Source organism: Rhinoraja longicauda, chromosome 7 (assembly GCF_053455715.1).
Source record: "Rhinoraja longicauda isolate Sanriku21f chromosome 7, sRhiLon1.1, whole genome shotgun sequence".
Taxonomy (NCBI): Eukaryota; Metazoa; Chordata; class Chondrichthyes; order Rajiformes; family Arhynchobatidae; genus Rhinoraja; species Rhinoraja longicauda.
The window spans coordinates 12,028,788-12,050,898 of NC_135959.1; the positions used below are offsets into that span (position 1 = coordinate 12,028,788).

At 44.6% G+C, this 22,111-nt stretch overlaps 2 protein-coding genes across 7 annotated transcripts in view; one reads left to right on the forward strand and one right to left on the reverse strand.

The window, feature by feature from the left end:
* gabrb3 (gamma-aminobutyric acid type A receptor subunit beta3) overlaps positions 1-22,111 on the forward strand; it is a 649,138-nt gene that overhangs the window by 65,216 nt on the left and 561,811 nt on the right. The window lies entirely within an intron of this gene.
* The window catches only part of gabra5 (gamma-aminobutyric acid type A receptor subunit alpha5), a 103,787-nt gene continuing 92,055 nt past the window's right edge, over positions 10,380-22,111 (reverse strand). For all 3 annotated transcript variants that reach the window (XM_078402103.1, XM_078402104.1, XM_078402105.1), the window contains exons 9-10: positions 16,981-17,192; positions 10,380-10,967 (exon numbers count right to left, since the gene is read on the reverse strand). In XM_078402103.1, the coding sequence (XP_078258229.1) occupies positions 10,680-10,967; positions 16,981-17,192 (500 nt within the window). In that variant the 3' untranslated portion in view covers positions 10,380-10,679. The remainder of the gene's footprint in view (positions 10,968-16,980; positions 17,193-22,111) is intronic.

The following is a 22,111-nucleotide window of genomic DNA, read 5'->3' on the forward strand; positions in this document are numbered from 1 at the left end:
TAGGCCATTCAGCCCTTCGAGCCAGCGCCACCATTCAATGTGATCATGGCTGACCATTCACAATCAGTACCCCGTTCCTGCCTTCTCCCCATACCCCCTGACTCCGCTATCTTTAAGAGCTCTATCTAGCTCTCTCTTGAAAGCATCCAGAGAATTGGCCTCCACTGCCTTCTGAGGCAGAGAATTCCACAGATTTACAACTCTCTGCGTGAAAAAGTTTTTCCTCATCTCTGTTCTAAATGGCCTACCCCTTATTCTTACACTGTGGCCCCTAGTTCTGGACTCCCCCAACATTGGGAACATGTTTCCTGCCTCTAACGTGTCCAATCCCTTAATAATCTTATATGTTTCAATAAGATCCCCTCTCATCCTTCTAAATTCCAGCGTATACAAGCCTAGTTGCTCCAGCCTTTCAACATACGACAGTCCCGCCATTCCGGGAATTAACCTAATGAACCTACGCTGCATGCCCTCAATAGCGTGAATGTCCTTCCTCAAATTTGGTGACCAAAACTGCACACAGTACTCCAGGTGTGGTGTCACCAGGGCCCTGTACAACTGCAGAAGGACCTCTTTGCTCCTATACTCAACTCCTCTTATCATAAATGCCAACATGCCATTAGCTTTCTTCACTGCCTGCCGCTACCTGCTTGCTAACTTTAAGTGACTGATGAACAAGGACACCCAGATCTCTTTGTACTTCCCCATTTCCTACCTTGACACCATTCAGATAATAATCTGCCTTCCTGTTCCTACCACCAAAGTGGATAACCTCACATTTATCCACATTAAACTGCGTCTGCCACGCATCTAACCACTCACCCAACCTGCCCAAGTCATCCTGCATCCTCATAGCATCGTCCTCACAGTTCACACTGCCACCCAGCTTTGTGTCATCTGCAAATTTGCTAATGTTACTTTTAATCCCTTCATCTGTCATTAATGTATATTGTAAATACCTGCGGTCCCAGCACCGAGCCTTGCGGTACCCCACTAGTTACTGCCTGCCATTCTGAAAGGGACCCGTTAATCCCTACTTTTTGTTTCCTGTCTGCCAACCAATTTTCTATCCATCCCCTACCCCTAATACCATGTGCTCTAATCTTGCCCACTAATCTCCTATGTGGGACCTTATCAAAGGCTTTCTGAAAGTCCAGGTACACTACATCCACTGGCTCTCCCTTGTCCATTTTCCTAGTTACATCCTCAAAAAATTCCAGAAGATTAGTCAAGCATGATTTCCCCTTCGTAAATCCATTGAAATTGGCTACTTGTGTGTTGTCCTGCCTTCCATTCCTTACAAAATGAGATTAGACTTTGGACTTTAGAGATACAACGTGAAAACAGGCCCTTCGGCCCACCGAGTCCGCACTAACCAGTGGTCACCCCTTACACTAAAACTCCTACACATTAGGACAATTTACAATTATTTAGCAAAGCCAATTTACTTACAAACCTGCATGGGGGGAAACCGGAGCACCCGGAGAAAACCCACGTGGTCGCGGAGAGAATGTACAAAATCTGTACAGACAGTACCTGCAGTTTGGATCGCACCTGGGTCTCTGGCGTGAGAAGGCAGCAACTCTAGCACTGTGCCACCGTTCGGGGAGATACAGCAGCTGTACACGTGCTGGGGTTCTTTGGGGGGGTGGAGGGGGGGGGGGAAGAAAGATCCCCATGGTTTCGCAGATTGAGAAGGCGTCAGTAGCAGTTTTCCCACCATGAAAGATGCCGACACGAGGAAGCATAGTTGCAAACAGTGTAGGTTTCTGAGTGTGTAGTTCAAGGAGATCATTGTAATGAGGACAAGTTCAAAAATAGGGAAGAGTGGTTTTTAATTGAACCCTAGTTGCCCTGGTTCCAGAACCAGGGGCCACAGTTTAAGAATAAGGGGTAGGCCATTTAGAACGGAGATGAGGAAAAACTTTTTCAGTTAGAGAGTTGTGAATCTGTGGAATTCTCTGCCTCAGAAGGCAGTGGAGGCCAATTCTCTGAATGCATTCAAGAGAGAGCTAGATAGAGCTCTTAAGGATAGCGGAGTCAGGGGGTATGGGGAGAAGGCAGGAACAGGGTACTGATTGAGAATGATCACGGTGCTGGCTCGAAGGGCCGAATGGCCTACTCCTGCACCTATTGTCTATTGTCTATTGTCTATTTTGCAACTTGGTTTCTAACACAGATCCAGACTTGTTCTAGGTTCCAGCAATGCTGCCGATTCCATTTTTCCAAACGATTCCAGCAATGTTCCTTTTCACTTTGTTGAAGGGGTTTCCAAGCTAAAGGTGGAGGTGACTTTTGTTGCAAATTCCCCAAACAATATAATTCCCCTTGCCTCCTGTGTCCACTTATTACCTTGCCAGGGTCCCAACCCGAAACTTCGCCTATCCATGTTCTCCAAAAATGATGCCTGATCTGTGGACTCTCTCCTTTTGTGTAACCCGGAACTTGCAGTTCCTTGCTTCTCCCACTGCAAGTCACTTGGGCAGTTGTTCAGATTTACCCTGATCAACAATTTTGGGATGGCTGATGGAGCAATTACCATAATTGCTGGCTCTTGAGAGGGTCCAGAGGAGGTGTATGAGAATGATCCCAGGAACGGGTGGGTTAACATACGATGAGCGTTTAATGGCACTGGGTTTCTACTTGCTGGAGTTTAGAAGGATAAGGGGGGACCTCATTGAAACTTATCAAAAAATGTGAGTGGATGTGGAGAGGATGTTTCCACTAGTGGGAGAGTCTAGGACCAGAGGTCGTAGCCTCAGAATTAAAGGATGTTCCTTTAGGAAGAAGATGAGGAGGGATTTCCTTAGTCAAGGGGTGGTGAATCTGTGGAATTCATTGCCATAGAAGGTTATGGAGGTCAAGTTAACGGATATTTTTAAGGCAGAGATAGATAGTATCTTGATTAGTACGGGTGTCAAGGGTTATAGGGAGAAGGCAGGAGAATGGGGTTAGGAGGGAGAGATAGATCAGCCAAGATTGAATGGCGGAGTAGACTTGATGGGCCGAATGGCCTAATTCTGCTCCGAGCACTTACAGACTTATGAACTTATGAAATGAAGAGCTTTGGGGAAAAGAGGGTGTAAAGGTGTCGGGGTGCAGTGACTTAACAGGCAGAGCTGTGACCTCAAAGCCAATGACCCACACTCAACCCTGCCCTCCAGTGCTGTCCACCTGGCGCTGGCACACTCTCACTGTGACTGTATGGGTTTCCCCTGGGTACTCTATATCCTCCCCTTCACCAAGGGGTGCAAGTTGATAGGGTAATTCCCCAAAGTGCAGGATTTGGGGTGAGCTGATGGGAATATGGGGAGATTGTAATGAGGTTGGTGCGGGGTTAGTCTGTGGGAGCTGTTTGGGCTGAAGGTCTTGTTACCGCACTGTGTGACTCTGGCTCTTAAACGTTAAGCACATTAAGTCCCCGTGATGCATTATCAGATTTTCATACACTTTACAGTGTGGAAATAGAAATGAATTATTAAACACCTCTTAGAAGTGTAAATAATATCCCAAATGATACATCAGAGGCTGCTCCCATAATACCAATGCATAAATGCCTGACTGATTCAAGGAACTACTGTACACACTGGAGCATGTGTGTACAGTAACTACGTCAAAAGAGTTACCTCAGAATTCAGGGTAAGACGTGTGCTAATCCCCAGGAATGAGATGAGGCAGGCTCCGCTGAACACAATGATAGTCGAGGATTTGCAGCAGTGTCCTTCCTCAGTCGTATTAAAGGCACGGTGGAGCAGCGTTAGATTTGCTGCCTTACAGCGCCAGAGACCCAGGTTCGATCCTGACTCCAGGTGCTGGCTGAACGGAGTTTGTACGTTCTGCCCGTGACCTCCGTGATCTCCGATTCCCTCCCACACTCCAAAGATGTGCAGTTTTGGTGGTTAATTGGCTTGGCACAATTGTGAATTGTCCCTCGTGCGTGCAAGTGTGCGGGTGATCGCTGGTCGGCGCGGACTCGGAGGGCCGAAGGGCCTGTTTCCCCGCTGTATCTCCGACCCAAACTAAACTAAACTAAACTGAATACTTGGAAAACGAAGCAGGAACAAATGGAGTGACAGTTTTCATCAGTACACCACATCCATCTAACCCTTTGGAAATGATGAACTGAAGGAGTTAGCAATCAGCGCTGAATCAGAGCTGCTGATAGAAGAAGCAAAAGCATCTCCCAGGGCAGCAGAAAGTACCAAAGTAACGGTATCTACTGATGAGCAGCAAGTTGCTTCCTTGCTTGCCTCTCCTTTGAAGTGGCACAAATGGCAAGGAAGATGAAACAAGATGATATGTGCACTCCATGCTGTTACCCACCAGAATCACCAGGGAAACTGTCACATCACGTTCGCACAAGTAGAGAGAAACAAAATTGTTACACATTCTTTTAATGTGTAGGAAGGAACTGCAGATGCTGGTTTTACTCTGTAGATGGGCACAAAATGCTGGAGTAACTCAGCGGAACAGGCAGCATCTCCAGATAGATGGAATGGGTGACATTTCGGGTCGAGACCCTTCTTCCAGACCTATCTATCTATTTACACTTTCTTTTAATGCAGCCCCGAATTCCTTTTGAGAAGCAGCAAAATGATGTCGATGCACTGTAACTTCAGTAACCCTAATTGAAATAGAGGCTAGTTTACAGAATGATCAAGTGGCCTTTGATGCAGAGATGGGATTCGGGGCTTTGAATGCCCAATGAGTGATTTAGGCACACGTTCTTTTGAATGAAAGCGACTTTAAACTATTTCTGCCTCCTCTCCTCTACGAAATGGTATCTTTCCCTGGAATGCTCTCTCATGCAGCACGGGCTCACAAGTATAATCCATTACTGGTTTGAGTTTATAATCAATGATTTCGATGAGAATGTACAAGGCATAATTAGTATGTTTGCAGATGACAGTAAAGTGGGTGGTATCGTAGACGGTGAAGATGGTTATCAAAAATTGCAGCAGGATCTTGATCTTGATCCTGCTGGGCAAGTGGGCTGAGGAATGGCTAATGCAGTTTAATGCAGATAAGTGTGAAGTGTTAGATTTTGGGAAGTCAAACCGGGCCAAACCATCGCAGTGAATGGTAGGGCCCTGGGGAGTGATGTCGAACAGAGGGATCTAGGAGTATAGTTTAAGAATAAGGGGTAGGCCATTTAGAACGGAGATGAGGAAGAACTTTTTCAGTCAGAGAGTGGTGAAGGTGTGGAATTCTCTGCCTCAGAAGGCAGTGGAGGCCAGTTCGTTGGATGCTTTCAAGAGAGAGCTGGATAGAGCTCTTAAGGATAGCGGAGTGAGGGGGTATGGGGAGAAGGCAGGAACGGGGTACTGATTGAGAGTGATCAGCCATGATCGCATTGAATGGCGGTGCTGGCTCGAAGGGCTGAATGGCCTACTCCTGCACCTATTGTCTATTGTCTATTGTCTATTGTCTAGTCACTAGGAGTATAGGAGTATAGACGGAGTTTCTTCCCACAGGCCATCAGGACTGTTAACTTTTATAACTCCAGGGACTAAATTGTGTCTTCTCAATGTTAACTTTATTAACTTTATTTATATGCTGTAACTGTAATTCTTTTTTGTGCACAATCCGCAGGCATTGCCACTTTCATTTCACTGCACATCGTGTATGGGTATGTGACAAATAAACTTGACTTGACTTGACACAAGAGTCAGTCATACATAGTTCCCTGAAAATGGTGTCACAGGTACATGGGCCTTCATCAGTCAGGGTATTGAGTGGAGAGGTTGGGATGTTGCAGTTCTACAACACGTCAGTGAGGCCACACTAAGTGCATTGTGTTCAGTTTTTGTAGAGCTGCAATAGGAAAGATGTAATTGAGCTGACAAGAATGCAGAGAAGATTTACGAAAATGTTGCCAGGACTCGAGGGCTTGAGCTATAGGGAGAGATTGGACAGGCTGGGACTTTATTCCTTGCAGCTCAGAAGGCTGAAGGATCATCTTTTATGTGACCTTTTTTTTTTACCCAGAGTAGGGGAATGAAGAACCAAAGGACATTGAGTTTATGTTAAGAGGGGAAAGATTTAATAAGGAACCTGTGAAGCTATTTTTTTCACACAAGTATAGGGAACAAGCTGCCAGACAAGGTGGTAGATGCAGGTACTATAACAACATTTAAAAGACATTTGGACAGGTACATCGATCGGAGAGGTTTAGAGTGACATGGGTAAAATACAGGCAGGTGGGACTAGTGTAGATGGGGCATTTTTGTTGGCATGGAGAAGTTGGGTCAACGAGTCTGTTTCCGCACTATGTGATTATAGACAATAGACAATAGGTGCAGGAGGAGGCCATTCGGCCCTTCGAGCCAGCACCGCCATTCAATGTGATCATGGCTGATCATTCTCAATCAGTACCCCGTTCCTGCCTTCTCCCCATACCCCTTGATTCCTTAAGAGCTATTTTTAAGAGCTCTATCTAGCTCGCTCTTGAATACATTCAGAGATTCTATGACTCCGAGTTGCTTTTCATTCAGGCTGCATTGAAATGTGTACCACCTCTAATATATTAGTGCCTTTTAGGTCACTTATCATCGTGATATTGGATTAGTGAGGCGGTGGAACAGCACTATGTCCTTGTGAAATCCCTAAGAAATGCTATTTCAACAAAGCCACGGATCCATTTACTTTAAACATTTGAACCACCAATATTAAAATAACAATTGCTTTATTTAATGTGTTATTTGCATGTTTTCAGCCATTTTGTACCTGTTAATAGGTGATAATTTCTGTTTTCTTTTGATCAGCAAATCTAATTATACGCTGAAATGTTTTCCCTACATTCTAGGTGTAAAATGAAATGTAAATTATTATTAGGATGCAGGGAGCCCTTGGAGAACCAATTTCAATACATTTACTCTGTTACTGGAGTTTGAATTAGAAAATTGCTTAAAAAGGCTTGAGGCATGCAGGATCTCTCTGATATATTTTTTGATGTATTTATTTCTCTTTATGTGAGAAGTCTAGCCTAATTGAATGCTTTGTGTCCATCCATAAACCCTGCAATGTGCAGAAGTCACTGGAGAATAAGCAGAATATTTTACTGCTTATTGTCAGGATATTTTAAGGCAGGGTACAGGGCCAGAATATATGGAGCATGAGTCACTAACTGTGGGTGCGCACGCTCGTACGTGTGTACATCCGTGTGTGTGCGTGTGCATGCATGTGCATGTGGCCGTGCCTCTGTGTGCGTCTGTGTCTGTGTGTCTGTGTCTGTACCATAGGCGAATAGATCACATATCTGCAATTAAATACAGTACGGTTGTAGTCTCCTAATTTGAGGAAGGACATCCCTGTATTTGAGGCAGTGCACCGTCGGTTCACGAGATTGATCCCTGGGATGGCGGGACTGTCATATGAGGAAAGATTGAAAAGACTAGGCTTGTATTCACTGGAGTTTAGAAGGATGAGAGGGGATCTTATAGAAACATGTAAAATTATAAAAGGACTGGACAAGCTAGATGCAGGAAAAAATGTTCCCAATGTTGGGCGAGTCCAGAACCAGGGGCCACAGTCTTAGAATAAAGGGGAGGCCATTTAAAACTGAGGTGCGAAGGAACTTTTTCACCCAGAGAGTTGTGAATTTGTGGAATTCTCTGCCACAGAGGGCATTGGAGGCCAAATCAATGGATGAATTTAAGAGAGAGTTAGATAGAGCTCTGGGGACTAGTGGAATCAAGGGATTATGGGGAGAAGTTGGGCACAGGTTACTGATTGTGGATGATCAGCCATGATCACAATGAATGGCGGTGCTGGCTCGAAGGGCCAAATGGCCTCCTCCTGCACCTATTTTCCATGTTTCTATGTTTCTTGAAGCACATAATAATGTCGTCTGCCTCTGAAATTCATTCAAAGGTGATGATTTCAAATTGATCTTAATTTGAGGACAGCACAACATGACTTTAAGTACAGATGCACCACCGATTTTCCGGCAACTGATAGTTTGGCACCTCCTGTAGTGCATCCAAAGTTACGAGAGCGTTATGAGTGGCACGTGCTCTTTCGGGACGTGTGCCTCCATCCTGAAAGAGTTCATTGTTCGCTTCTTTGTTAATTGGTAATTCTTTATTTAAGCTTCTAGCAGTCCATGGTGCTTTAGAGACATGGGAGAGGTATAATTAGCGGGGTTAGAGGTGTATTGTTGAATTATTAAGTGACCTCTGTTGTTCCGGCAAAATGGATAACTCGCCAAGGTTCTGGAACCCACGTTCTAGGAACAGAATTAGGACTTTAGGTCATTTGGCCCATCAAGTCTGCTCCGCCATTCAATAGACAATAGGTGCAGGAGGAGGCCATTCAGCCCTTCGAGCCAGCACCACCATTCAATGTGACCATGGCTGATCATTCTCAATCAGTACCCCGTTCCTGCCTTCTCCCCATACCCCCTGACTCCGCTATCCTTAAGATCTCTAACTAACTCTCTCTTGAATGCATTCAGAGAATTGGCCTCCACTGCCCTCTGAGGCAGAGAATTCCACAGATTTACAACTCTCTGACTGAAAAAGTTTTTCCTCATCTCCGTTCTAAATGGCCTACCCCTTATTCAAACACGGCTGAATCTACCATTCCCTCTCACCTCCATTCTCCTGCCTTCTCCCCGTAACCCCTGTCACCCTTACTAATCAAGAATCTGTATACGTTCTCGAAGAAGAATTAAGCCATTCGGCCCATCGTCTACTCCACCATTCGAACGCGGCTGATCCATCCAACCCCAAGGGTGCTGGAAAATGGGTTGTGGACCTGTAATGAGATACTGCCATTGGCTGAGGTTGGATATCTGGACCGCTCTGGCCTTCAGTGTTTCCAAGTCTCACTGACAGCTGAAGGGAAACGAGAATGGTTGGATTTGTGAAAAATTTGATATTTTGCTTTCCAGGACTGCTACTGTCACCACGACGAACAGATGTCTTTCACCATGAGCCCAAGCTCATCTAATTTCCTCTTCCCAATTCAACAACCCCAATTGCCGCCACCATTGTGCCTGCCATAATCCTTGATCCTGCACAAACTCAAGCAGAATCAAGGGCAGCCTTACATTCATCCCTCAATAACTACTCAATTTTCCTAAAAAAAAAAACAGATCCCATAAACCTTCCTGATCATAACTCGTGTCTATCCACCCAGGTTTCTTGCATCTTGGACTACCCTTCTTTTTCCCCTCCCCCATCTCCCCTCTCCCATCTGCCCATCCTCTCTCCCTTCAATGTACATTGGTGGGCAGCACCGAGGCTCAATAGTAGAGTAGCCACAGACCCTGGTTCGATCCTGGCTATGGGTGCCGCAGGAACAGAGTTTGTACGTTCACCCTGTGACTAACTGGGTTTCTTCTGGGTGCTCCGGTTTCCCCCCACATTCCTAAGACGTGCAAGTTGGTAGGTTAATTGTCATAGTCATTGAGTCACACAGCTTGGAAACAGGCCCTTCGGCCCAACTTGTCCCTCGTGTTGAGGATAGAATTAGTGTACGGCCGATCGCTGGTCGTCACGGACTTGATGGGCCGAAGGGCCTGTTGCCACGCTGTATCTCGAAACGAAACAAAACCAAACTATCACCTTCCAACCTTGGTCTCTATTTTCCTTCCGCCTTCCTTCCCCCAATGTGGCTTCATTCTGCCTCATTTTATTTTCCTTATCTGTCTTCACACAAGCCTTTGTATCTAACCCCCTCCACCTCCCCCCCCCCCCCCTCTCTTTCTCCACCTCTCCATCTTACCTGACCCCACCTATCCGCTTACCAACCCTGCCTTGCTCCTCTCTCTTCTTTATGTCGGTACTCTTCAGTCTGAAGAAGGGTCTCGACCCGAAACGTCACCCGTTCCTTCTCTCCTGAGATGCTGCCTGACCCGCTGAGTTACTCCAGCATTTTGTGACATCTTCTCCCCCCTCCTCGGTCCTGATGCAGGGGCCTCGACCCAAAACATCAACTGTGCACAGATGTGCTTGACTTCTTTCAGCAAGTTTTATTTTGCCAAAAGAAAATTAAATTCATCTAGGTAGCAGAAAAGGCAGGGTGGGGATGGGGAGAAGGTAAATGGGTGAGAGCAAGGACATTTCTCTGCATGAAATAATGTGACACATGTAGGGTTCGATGTAACGTTTTTGTGTAATGTGCTGTTGTAAGAATATAAATATAAGTCATTCTCCATCTTAAAAACTGCCAAGACACACGTGACCCCCTGTATTTCTGTGAATGCCGCGTGAGTACAGGGAGGGCCAGGCACCCATTTCTATTCCTCCCACCAACCTCCCACTCTTTCTCCATTGAAAGAACATCGTTCAACAGCTATCATTATCATCCTCAAAGGGAACTCGTTCTTCAAAGCACAAATTAAGCCACAGAATTCCGACACATAAGTATCTACAGTACTTTATTTTCAACCTGCATACACAAAAGTCAAACCATTACCATTGTTCTTTTTTTTAAAGTTGCAGCATTCTCAAAGTAATCGTTGTGCCCTGTTTCATTTGCCATTTTTAAATATAGAAACCGTCAAAGGAAATCTGGCATCATCTGCTTACGACATGCAAGACGTGTGAAAAAAGGTCTGAAATATTTTGGATAATCACACAGTATAAAATTGTCAGGCGCTTAAAATCTTCCCTGCTGAAACCAGCGTCTAGGGATATGGTCAACAGATTGAGTAACTTCCCCTACCTAGATGGCTAGTTTGGAGTAATGGCTTCTTTTATAACTGGTTCCCTGTTCAGGTACGTTGCCCAGTAAACCAAATTGAAAATGCCAAAGAAGACGGGGAACACAACTCTGGCCATTTTGTCAATTTTGCTGACGCTGTTGTAAGATTTTTTACTTTCAGCCACCTTTTCTTCTGCCTTCATGTGCACGGTGGTGCTCTTCGAGATACTGGAGATGACGGGTTCCTTGTTTGGGGTGTAGGTCATCCCTCCGATGGCATAGGCATTGTTCATGTTTTTTGTCAAGGTGTCCTTTTTCTGCAAAACACCACACAATGCCTTTACAATTACAAGTGCTTTAAGAGGGCCTACTGCGTACTCGGTAGTGCTGAGCTATGCATCGCTCTTACAACCAGACCGGATTTGTACTGTACTATAAAGATAACACATCTGTTCAACTGGCTTTTGACCAGTTTTGACAAATCAGCTGATCCCAAATTGAGCCACAAAGCAGCAAATGAGAACCAGAAATTTCTGGCACAAAGCCTCCATGATGCAGCGATGCAAAATGCAAAGATGAAAAACATGTATCATCATGGTCGGAAACAAGCAGATAATGTTTGCAGAAATCAATTGAAGAACTTGAAGAATTGAAGATAAAACTTCCCAGTGTTTTCTTGGCTATTTCTCAAGATGAGACACCAGAGTGTGACTCTCCACTTATACCTAAAACAGTGGTGGTTTATTTTAGTTTAGAGATATAATGTGGAAACAGGCCCTTCGGCCCATCGAGCTCGTGCCGACCAGCAATCACCCGCACAGTACTATCCTGTACGCTAGGGACAATTTACAAAAGCCAATCGAACTACAAAGCCGCACATCTTTGGGATGTGGGAGGAAACTGGAGCTCCAAGGGAAAACCCACACAGATCACGGGGAGAATGTACAAACTCCGTACAGACAAGCGCCTGTAGTCAGGATCGAACCCAGGTCTCTGGCGCTGTAAAGCAGTATCTCTACCGCTGCGCCACCGTGCCGCTCTTTCTTGGCTATTCCTCAAGATGAGGTACTAGAAAGTAACTCTCCACTTCTAACTAAAACAGTTGTGAAATGTATTTTAGTTTAGAGATACAGTGGGGGAACTGGCCCTTTGGCCCAGCAATCACCCATATACTACTTCTATCCTACACACTAGGGACACACTAGGTTAATTCCCGGAATGGCGGGACTGTCGTATGTTGAAAGGCTGGAGCAATTAGGCTTGTATACACTGGAATTTAGAAGGATGAGGGGGGATCTTATTGAAACATATAAGATAATTAGGGGATTGGACACATTAGAGGCAGGAAACATGTTCCCAATGTTGGGGGAGTCCAGAACAAGGGGCCACAGTTTCAGAATAAGGGGTAGGCCATTTAGAACGGAGATGAGGAAGAACTTTTTCAGTCAGAGAGTGGTGAAGGTGTGGAATTCTCTGCCTCAGAAGGCAGTGGAGGCCAGTTCGTTGGATGCTTTCAAGAGAGAGCTAGATAGAGCTCTTAAGGATAGCGGAGTGAGGGGGTATGGGGAGAAGGCAGGAACGGGGTATTGATTGAGAGTGATCAGCCATGATCGCATTGAATGGCGGTGCTGGCTCGAAAGGCTGAATGGCCTACTCCTGCACCTATTGTCTATTGTCTATTGATAATTTATAGAAGCTAATTAAACCACCGACTCATACGTCTTTGGGGTGTGGTAGGAAACAATAGCACCCGGAAAAAACCCAGGTGATCACAGGGAGAATGTGCAAACTCCATCTAGCCAGCATCCAAGGACAGGATCGAACCCAGGTCCCTGGCGCTGTGAGGCAACAGGTCTACCTCTGTGCCACCGTGCCGCCCCAAGTAGTTTGAGGCCCCTCGCTATGAACTGCTTGCTATTAATGATAGTTACAAGTCACTTGTGACTTCAAGGTTTGAGCTATTAATACTTGAAGGTATGAGGCAAAATACAATGAACACAGCGTGTTCATATCAATAGGGAATAAGCCGCCTGGCACACTTCTGCTCTGCTGTTCAAAAAGATCATTGTCAAACTGACAGTAGACACAAAATGCTGGAGTAACTCAGTGAGTCAGGCAGCATATCTGGAGAGAAGGAATGGTTGACGTTTCGGGTCGAGACCCTTCTTCAGACTGACCATAGTCGAACTGACTTTAATCTCAACTCTGTCTGCCCCTGATAATCATTCATTCTCTTGCTCATAAAGGATGATTCTATATTTGCCTTAGAAACTCTGCTTTCACTATACTTTGAAGAAGTGTTCAAAAGACTCAGAGGGAAAAAGAATATTGCCTTATCTCTTCCATAGACAGGCGACTGCTTATTTTTAAACGGTGACTCCTAGTTCTAGATTAAGATACCACCTCCATTTCTACCCTATCAAGACCCCAGATTAAAACGCAGTGCTGGAGGAACTCAGCGGGTCAGTCGGCATCAGTGGTGTGAATGGATAGGCGACACTTTGAATCGGTACCCTTCTTCAGACTGATCCCGACCTGAAAAGTTGCCTGTTCATTCCCTCCACCGAATAGAGAAAGGCTTGGACAGAGTGGATGTGGAGAGGATGTTTCTATTAGTGGGAGAGTCTAGGCCAAAAGGTCATAGCTTCAGAATAAAAGGACGTTCCTTTAGGAAGGCGATGAGGAGGGATTTCTTTAGTCAGAGGGTGGTGAATCTGTGGAATTAATAGCCACAGAAGGCTGTGGAGGCCCAGTCAATTGGTATTTTTAAGGCCGACAAAGCTAGATTCTTGATTAGAATGGGTGTCAGGGGTTATGGGGAGAAGGCAGGAGAATGGGATGAAGAGGGAAAGATAGTTCAGCCATGATTAAATGGCAGTGGACTTGATGGGCTGAATGGCCTAATTCTGCGCCCATCACTTATGAACTTATGGTCCTTCCCTTTCACCACCAGCAGTTGTGCAATACAAGGTCTTCTCACTGAGCGATGGTGACATTCGAAAACGCAGAAAAAAAATATATTGAAAAGTTATAATATTTTCAATGAAATGACAAAATTTACCTGTCCAGCAATTTGGAGAGTTGCAGTTACAATATACACTGTTCGTAAAAATATAATTACCATGCTAACTATTTATAAAGCTTCAGTTTGCAATGCATCTTAATAGAACTGTCATAAATTTGTAATTAATTTCAAATGTGTTGTCAATGAGATGACATTTCACAACAATTATAATACTGACTCAGTTCAGAATGACGAGTAAAATATAGGTTGGAATTGACTGTCGGTAAAGTTGCTATAGGAATGCTAAAATGCATGCTCTCTCATTTATTTTCACTGGAGCATTAAACCAGTTAGTCATTATAAATGGATAAATGGCTCTGTCAAAATAGCAAAAAAAAAGAGCTTGATATTGGTGACATAAATTCCCTTTTCTCGTCTCGGGCAGACCATTTTTTTTCAATTGAAAGATGCAGCATGGAAACTGGTCCTTAGACCCACCAACTCTACGTCGAACATTGATCACCCGTTCATACCGGCTCTATACTTAGTTTATTTTAGTTTAGAGATACAGCGCAGAAACAGGCCCTTCGGCCCATCGAGTCCGCGCCGACCAGCGATCCCCGCACATTAACCCTATCCTACACACACTAGGGACAATTTACACATACACCAAGCCAATTAACCTACAAACCTACATGTCTTTTGAGTGTGGGAGGAAACCGGAGGACCCAGAGAAAACCCACGCAGGTCACGGGGAGAACGTGAAAAACTCCGTACAACTAACATCCGTGGTTAGGATCGAACTCGAGTTTCTGGCGCAGTAAGGCAGCAATAAGGGCGTGCAGCTTAGGTTCACTAGGTTAATTCCCGGAATGGCGGGACTGTCATATGTTGAAAGGCTGGAGCAATTAGGCTTGTATACACTGGAATTTAGAAGGATGAGGGGGGATCTTATTGAAACATATGAGATAATTAGGGGATTGGACACATTAGAGGCAGGAAACATGTTCCCAATGTTGGGGGAGTCCAGAACAAGGGGCCACAGTTTAAGAATATGGGGTAGGCCATTTAGAACGGAGATGAGGAAGAACTTTTCAGTCAGAGAGTGGTGAAGGTGTGGAATTCGCTGCCTCAGAAGGCAGTGGAGGCCAGTTCGTTGGATGCTTTCAAGAGAGAGTTGGATAGAGCTCTTAAGGATAGCGGAGTGAGGGGGTATGGGGAGAAGGCAGGAACGGGGTACTGATTGAGAGTGATCAGCCATGATCGCATTGAATGGCGGTGCTGGCTCGAAGGGCTGAATGGCCTACTCCTGCACCTATTGTCTATTGTCTATTGTCTAACTCTACCGCGGTACCATCGAGCCGACCTCTGTTATTCCAGTTTCCTACACACCAGGTGCAATTTACAAAGGCCAATTGACCTACAAACCCACACATATTTGGCACAGTTTTATTTAAGGGGCAGATTCCCACTAAAACATGAAAAGTAACTTAAAACCTGGTCAAAACCAGCAACAGAAGAAAGGAAAATTTAAAAAAAATCAGGTGATAAAATTCAAGCAAACTAACTGCTGGTATTGAAGGTGGTATTTAAGGGCAGCACGGTGGCACAGTGGTAGAGTTCCTGCCTTGCAGCGCCAGAGACCCGGGTTCGATCCCGACCTCAGGTGCTGTCTGTGCGGAGTTTGTACGTTCTCCCCGTGATCTGCGAGGGTTTTCTCCGAGATCTTCGGTTTCCTCCCACAATCCAAAGACGCACAGGTTTGTAGGTTAATTGGCTCGGTATAAATGTAAAAAATGTCCTTAGAGCGTGCAGGATAGTGTTAGTATGCGGGGATCGCTGGTCAGTGCGAAAGGGCCAAAGGGTCTGTTTCCGCGCTGTCTTTCTAAAACTAAGAAACTAAAACTAAAGAAGTTGGAAACAAGAGGGAAAATTTACTTGAATTTCTTTGGGTTAATAAAATCAGCAGTTATAAAGCAGGTTATGAAGAAATCTGACACAAACAGTATAAATGGACTCGAGTGACAATTAGTTATGCTTTCTGCAGAAGGAGAAAATTGTTAGATGTGGGTCAGGAAAAGGTCTATTCCTTCAGCAACAGGTGGCTAATTGGTTGGGTTTAATAGCCTTCTCTTCAAAATTCTTAAGATAATTCAAAGTATGTCTCCAATATTCATACCGTGCAAGGAACATATAAATAAGAAAGGTGCTGGAACTAATATTGCAATAGATCTGTTGGAGTTAAATGAAGCCGCAACAGGGGATTATTATGATTCATTAAAATTAGCAGTTGCATTAGCTACATATTGACTTAATTTGTTTCGGTAATACAAATTTATAAGTGCAATTTCAATAAATAGTGAAAATGTCACAAACTATTATTTTGTCAAAAGACTATTTCTAATTTCAGTTCATTGTCAATGGTTGGAAATCATCCAATTAAAAATTTACATGCATTGTTACCTCCTTAGCATCTGCATATAGACACACACATCTAATTCAGATGACTTTTTCTTCAATCTTTAATCCAGGATTGTAAGTCACAAGTGTAACTTTTTAGCCTCTTGTCTATATTGCCATTCAGTGATAGCATGTCTAATCCCTGATCTACCTTCTAGACTAGATCATTGATCACCTGTTCATACTGTTTCTATGTTTAGTTTACTTTAATTCAGAGATACAGCACGGAAACAGGCCCTTCTGCCCACCGAGTCCTTGCCAGCCAACGATCCCCGCACACTAACTCTGCCCGACACACTTGGGACAATTTACAGTTTTACCAAAGCCAATTAACCTACAACCCTGTAAGTCTTTGGAGTGAGGGAGGAGACTAGAGCATCGGGAGAAAGCCCCCGCGGTCACGGGGAGAACGTACAAACTCTGTACAGACATCACCCGTAGTCAGGATCGAATCGGGGTCTCTGGCACTCTAAGGCAGCAACTCTACCGCTACACCCTAACTGGGCTGAATTCTGATTCATGGTCCCCCTCTCCATCTCTGATCCTGTCGTCCCAGGAATAACTCAGCCATAACTTCATGCTTGTACTGCCTCCCTTGCACTCTCTGAGATATCTGGAGAATTTCCCCCTATTCTCATAAGGTCTTAGGAGCAGAATATGGCCGTTCGGCCCATCAAGTCTACTCTGTCATTCAATCATGGCTGATTGAAATCTCCCTCCTAACCCCATTCTCCTGCCTTCTCCCCATAACCCCTGACACCCGTACACATCAGGAATTCTGCCTTTGATTAAAATCTCTTGCAGCCAAGCCTCTGGTCTTGAGCGTGTGAGCGATTTTGTTTTGATGAATGTACCAAGAATCTTACCTTGGATTGATAGGCTTCCATGGCTTTTTTCCCATCCCACGCCCAACTTCGTTTAGTGAAGTAATTGACTGTCGCAAACTCTATGAGAGCGGAGAAGACAAATGCGTAGCACACAGCAATGAACCAGTCCATTGCAGTGGCATACGCTACTTTTGGCAACGAGTTTCTTGCGCTGATGCTAAGTGTTGTCATTGTCAGCACAGTGGTTACACCTGTGGAAAAACAAAATCGTATTTGGGTTTTAGCTTTAGTTTTTTTTAGTTTTGAAAATACAGCACGTAAACAGGCCCTTCGGCACACCGAGTCCGCACCGACCAGTGATGATCCCTGCACATTAATACTATCCAACATGAGGTGCAATGTTTACATTCATGCCAAACGTATAAGATTATTAAGGGGTTGGACACATTAGAGGCAGGAAACATGTTCCCAATGTTGGGGGAGTCCAGAACAATGGGCCACAATTTAAGAATAAGGGGTAGGCCATTTAGAACTGAGATGAGGAAAAACTTTTTCAGTCAGAGAGTTGTGAATCTGTGGAATTCTCTGCCTCAGAAGGCAGTGGAGGCCAATTCTCTGAATGCATTCAAGAGAGAGCTAGATAGAGCTCTTAAGGATAGCGGAGTTAGGGGGTATGGGGAGAAGGCAGGAATGGGGTACTGATTGAGAATAATCAGCCATGATCACATTGAATGGCGGTGCTGGCTCGAAGGGCCGAATGTTACTTTTAATCCCTTCATCCAAGTCATTAATGTATATTGTAAATAGCTGCGGTCCCAGCACCGAGCCTTGCGGTACCCCATTAATCACTGCCTGCAATTCTGAAAGGGACCCATTTATCCCCACTCTTTGCTTTCTGTCTGCCAACCAATTTTCTATCCATGTCAGTACCCTACCCCCAATACCATGTGCTCTAATTTTGCACACTAATCTCCTGTGTGGGACCTTGTCGAAGGCTTTCTGAAAGTCAAGGTAGACTACATCCACTGGCTCTCCCCTGTCCATTTTTCCTAGTTACATCCTCAAAGAATTCCAGAAGATTAGTCAAGCATGATTTCCCCTTCGTAAATCCATGCTGACTCGGAACGATCCTGTTACTGCTATCCAAATGCTACGCAATTTCGTCTTTTATAATTGACTCCAGCATCTTCCCCACCACTGATGTAAGACTAACTGGTCTATAATTTCCTGTTTTCTCTCTCCCTCCTTTCTTAAAAAGTGGGATAACATTAGCTACCCTCCAATCCACAGGAACTGATCCTGAATCTATAGAACATTGGAAAATGATCACCAATGCGTCCACAATTTCTAGAGCCACCTCCTTAAGTACTATGGGATGCAGACCATCAGGCCCTGGGGATTTATCAGCCTTTAGTCCAATCAGTCTACCCAACACCATTTCCTGCCTAATGTGAATTTCCTTCAGTTCCTCCGTCACCCTAGGATCTCTGGCCACTAGAACATCTGGGAGATTGTTTGTATCTTAATGCAGAGATAGATGGATTCTTGATTAGTATGGGTATCAGAGGTTATGGGGAGAAGGCAGGAGAATGGGGTTAGGAGGGAGAGATAGATCAGCCATGATTGAATGGTGGAGTGGACTTGATGGGCCGAATGGCGTAATTCTGCTCCATTCTCTTATGAACTTGTGAACTTGTAATAAGAGATCTTTCTCCATGGGAGAACTGCTTAAGACCAGAGGACGCAAGTTTAAGCTGAGGGCGAGTACATTTATTGGGAACCTGAGGAATAAATCTTTCACCCAGAGGCTCATTGTAGGTAGGAACACATGAAGAAGAAGGTGGAGACAGGTACTCTCATAAAGAAACATCTGGATTAGCATTAGAATCGCCAAGGCAAAGTGGGCCATGCATGAAGCACTGATCAATGGAATTAGTATAGATAGATATACGATTCTCAGCATTGACCTGTGGGCTGGATGATCTGTTTCTGTGCTCTACGATTCTGACTCTAAAAAGATACATTGTACAGATGAACTCATTGGGGATTTTAGCCTGCACTTCCAAAAAAAATCAATATGTTTGAGCTATTTTTTGATGAGCTTTGGTGAGCTAATTCAGTGAATCGCTGACTTGTACCAATAAGGATGATCCCACATTCAATCACAACTTCAGTATTTTGCATTTGCTAATTCGCAGTGCAGAATAATCAAGGAGAGAAAACCAAAATCAAGGTGTTTCTACTCTTTATTGCCATATGAATGTTCATAACAAGAACGGTTTGCAGAAAATCAGATGAGAAGATTATTGGTTAGTCTGCAGGGTAGCCTGATATTAGTTTACATTTCGAGATACAGTGTGGAAATAGGCCCTTTGGCCCCTCCGAGTCCATGCTGACCACAATCCCCACCCGTACAGTAGTTCGATCCTATGCACTAGAGAAAATGCATAGAATCCATTTAAACTGGAGGCCTGCACCTCTTTGGGATGCGGGAGGAAACCGGAGCACTCGGAGAAAACCCATGTGGTCACAGGGAGAACATGCAAACTCCGTACAGGCAGCGCCCGTAGACGGGATCGAACCTGGGTCTCTGCTGCTGTAAGGCAGCAGCTCTACCGCTGCTCCACAGTGCCACCCTCATAAATAGCTGAGGTGCAAAAGTGATCGGGACCAAACTCTCCATCTTCAGGGCAAAAAGGCAAAATTTTTGTTAAAAAAAATCATTTGAACAGTGGAGTTTATTTTGTCATGTTTACTTATTCTGAATTAGGCATTAAATCAAGTTTGACTGCCTTTATTCAGCACTCTTCTTTATTCATATCTATCTATTATTTTATCTATCTCTGCTTTAAAAATATCCATTGACTTGGACTCCGCGACGTTCTGTGGCAATGAATTCCACAGATTCACCACCGACTGAAAAAATAAACTCCTCCCCATCTCCTTCCTAAAGGAACGTCCTTTTATTCTGAGGCTATGGCCTCTGGTCCTAGACTCTCCCACAAGTGGAAACATCCTCTCCACATTCACACTCTAGGCCTTTGGCAATTCGTTCATTGTCTACTCAACCTAAGCCTCCCAGAACTTTGTACGTCGCTGTCAAATTTCCCTCTTTCTCTAAGGAAAACAACGCCAGTCCATCCAATCTTTTAATTTAGAGATACAGCATGGAAATAGGCTCATAGAAACATAGAAACATAGAAAATGGGTGCAGGAGTAGGCCATTCGGCCCTTCGAGCCTGCACCGCCATTCAATATGATCATGGCTGATCATCCAGCTCAGTAACCTGTACCTGCCTTCTCTCCATACCCCCTGATCCCTTTAGCCACAAGGGCCACATCTAACTCCCTCTTAAATATAGCCAATGAACTGGCCTCAACTATCTTCTGTGGCAGAGAATTCCACAGACTCACCACTCTCTGTGTGAAGAAATGTTTTCTCATCTCGGTCTTAAAAGACTTCCCCCTTATCCTTAAGCTGTGACCCCTGGTTCTGGACTTCCCCAACATCGGGAACAATCTTCCTGCATCTAGCCTCTCCAACCCCTTAAGAATTTTATATGTTTCAATAAGGTCTTCTAAATTCCAGCGAGTATAAGCCTAGTCTATCCAGTCTTTCTTCATATGAAAGTCCTGCCATCCCAGGGATCAATCTGGTGAACCTTCTCTGTACTCCTTCTAAGGCTAGAATGTCTTTCCTCAGATTAGGAGACCAAAACTGTACACAATACTCCAGGTGCGGTCTCACCAAGGCCCTGTACAACTGCAGCAGAACCTCCCTGCTCCTATACTCAAATCCTCTTGCTATGAATGCTAACATACCTCTTCGCTCACCGAGTCCACGCTGAGCATCGGTCACCAGTTCACACTAGTTCTATATTAACCCACATTTCTCAACTGCTCCCAACACACTCGGGGCAACTTATAGGCCAATTAACCTACAAACCCCGAGTGCCCGGAGGAAACCCATGTAGCCACTGGGAGGAGAACGTGCAAACACCACACAGACAGCTCCCGCGGTCAGGATTGAACCCGGGTCTCTGGCGCTGTGAGGCAGCAGTTCTACCAGAATGGATCGATTGTAATCATGTACTGTCTTTCTGCTGACTGGTTAACACGCAACAAAACACCTTTCACTCTACACGTGGCAATAAACTAAACTGAACTGAAAGTGCTGTGTAGGAAAAAAACTGCAGATGCTGGTTTAAATCGAAGGTAGACACAAAATGCTGGAGTAACTCAGCGGGTCAGGCAGCATCTCAGGAGAGAAGGAATGGGCGACGTTTCGGGTCGAGACCCTTCTTCAGATGTAAACTGAAACTGAACTGAGCTGCTAGACTGTGTTAGTAATACTATCAATAATTCTAAAGAAGTCTGAAGAAGGGTCTCGACGCGAAACGTCACCCATTCCTTCTCTCCTAAGATGCTGCCTGACCCGCTGAGTTACCCCAGCATTTTGTGCCTACCTACCAATAATTTAAGTCACGAAATAAAGAAACCTATTTTGTTCTCTTTCTAAGATATCAGCTTCTTCTTAATCCTTTAGTGTTATTTACAATCTCAATTTTTTACATGGAAGTAAAATGTTTTTTTATTAAAAGGACATTTCATCTAAGGGATACCTCAGGGTGAACTTGCACAATGGAACACAGAAATCATGGCTCCTGACTCAGTAATACCTATTAAAAAGCTATTGGTTTGGATGTTGCCTGTAACAAGAATTGCATAAGTTTTTGCGCTGCAGTGAAATGATTTCCATTGTCAAGGTTTATATTCCAACAATGAAATTCATTTTTTTATTCCATCAAGAACATCCGTTAATAAAGCACCTTTAACATAGAAAAAAAATCCTGAAGCACATCCATATCCGAATATGTATCAAGGTGTCGCACAAGGAATCTAAATATCCGCTAGGGAGAGATGGGGCATCTTTGGCAAAGTAAAGGCAGGCCACAGTGGTGGACAAATTCACGTTATTTTCCTTTATAAAGAACGGCTCGCACCCCGGCCACTCCCTCTTCTCCCCTCTCCCATCGGGCAAAAGGTATAGAGTGTGAAAACGCACACCCCCAGATTTAGGGACAGTTTCTTCCCAACTGTTATCGGGCAACTGAATCATCCTACCGCAACTAGAGAGCAGAGCTGAACCACTATCAACTTCATTGGTGAC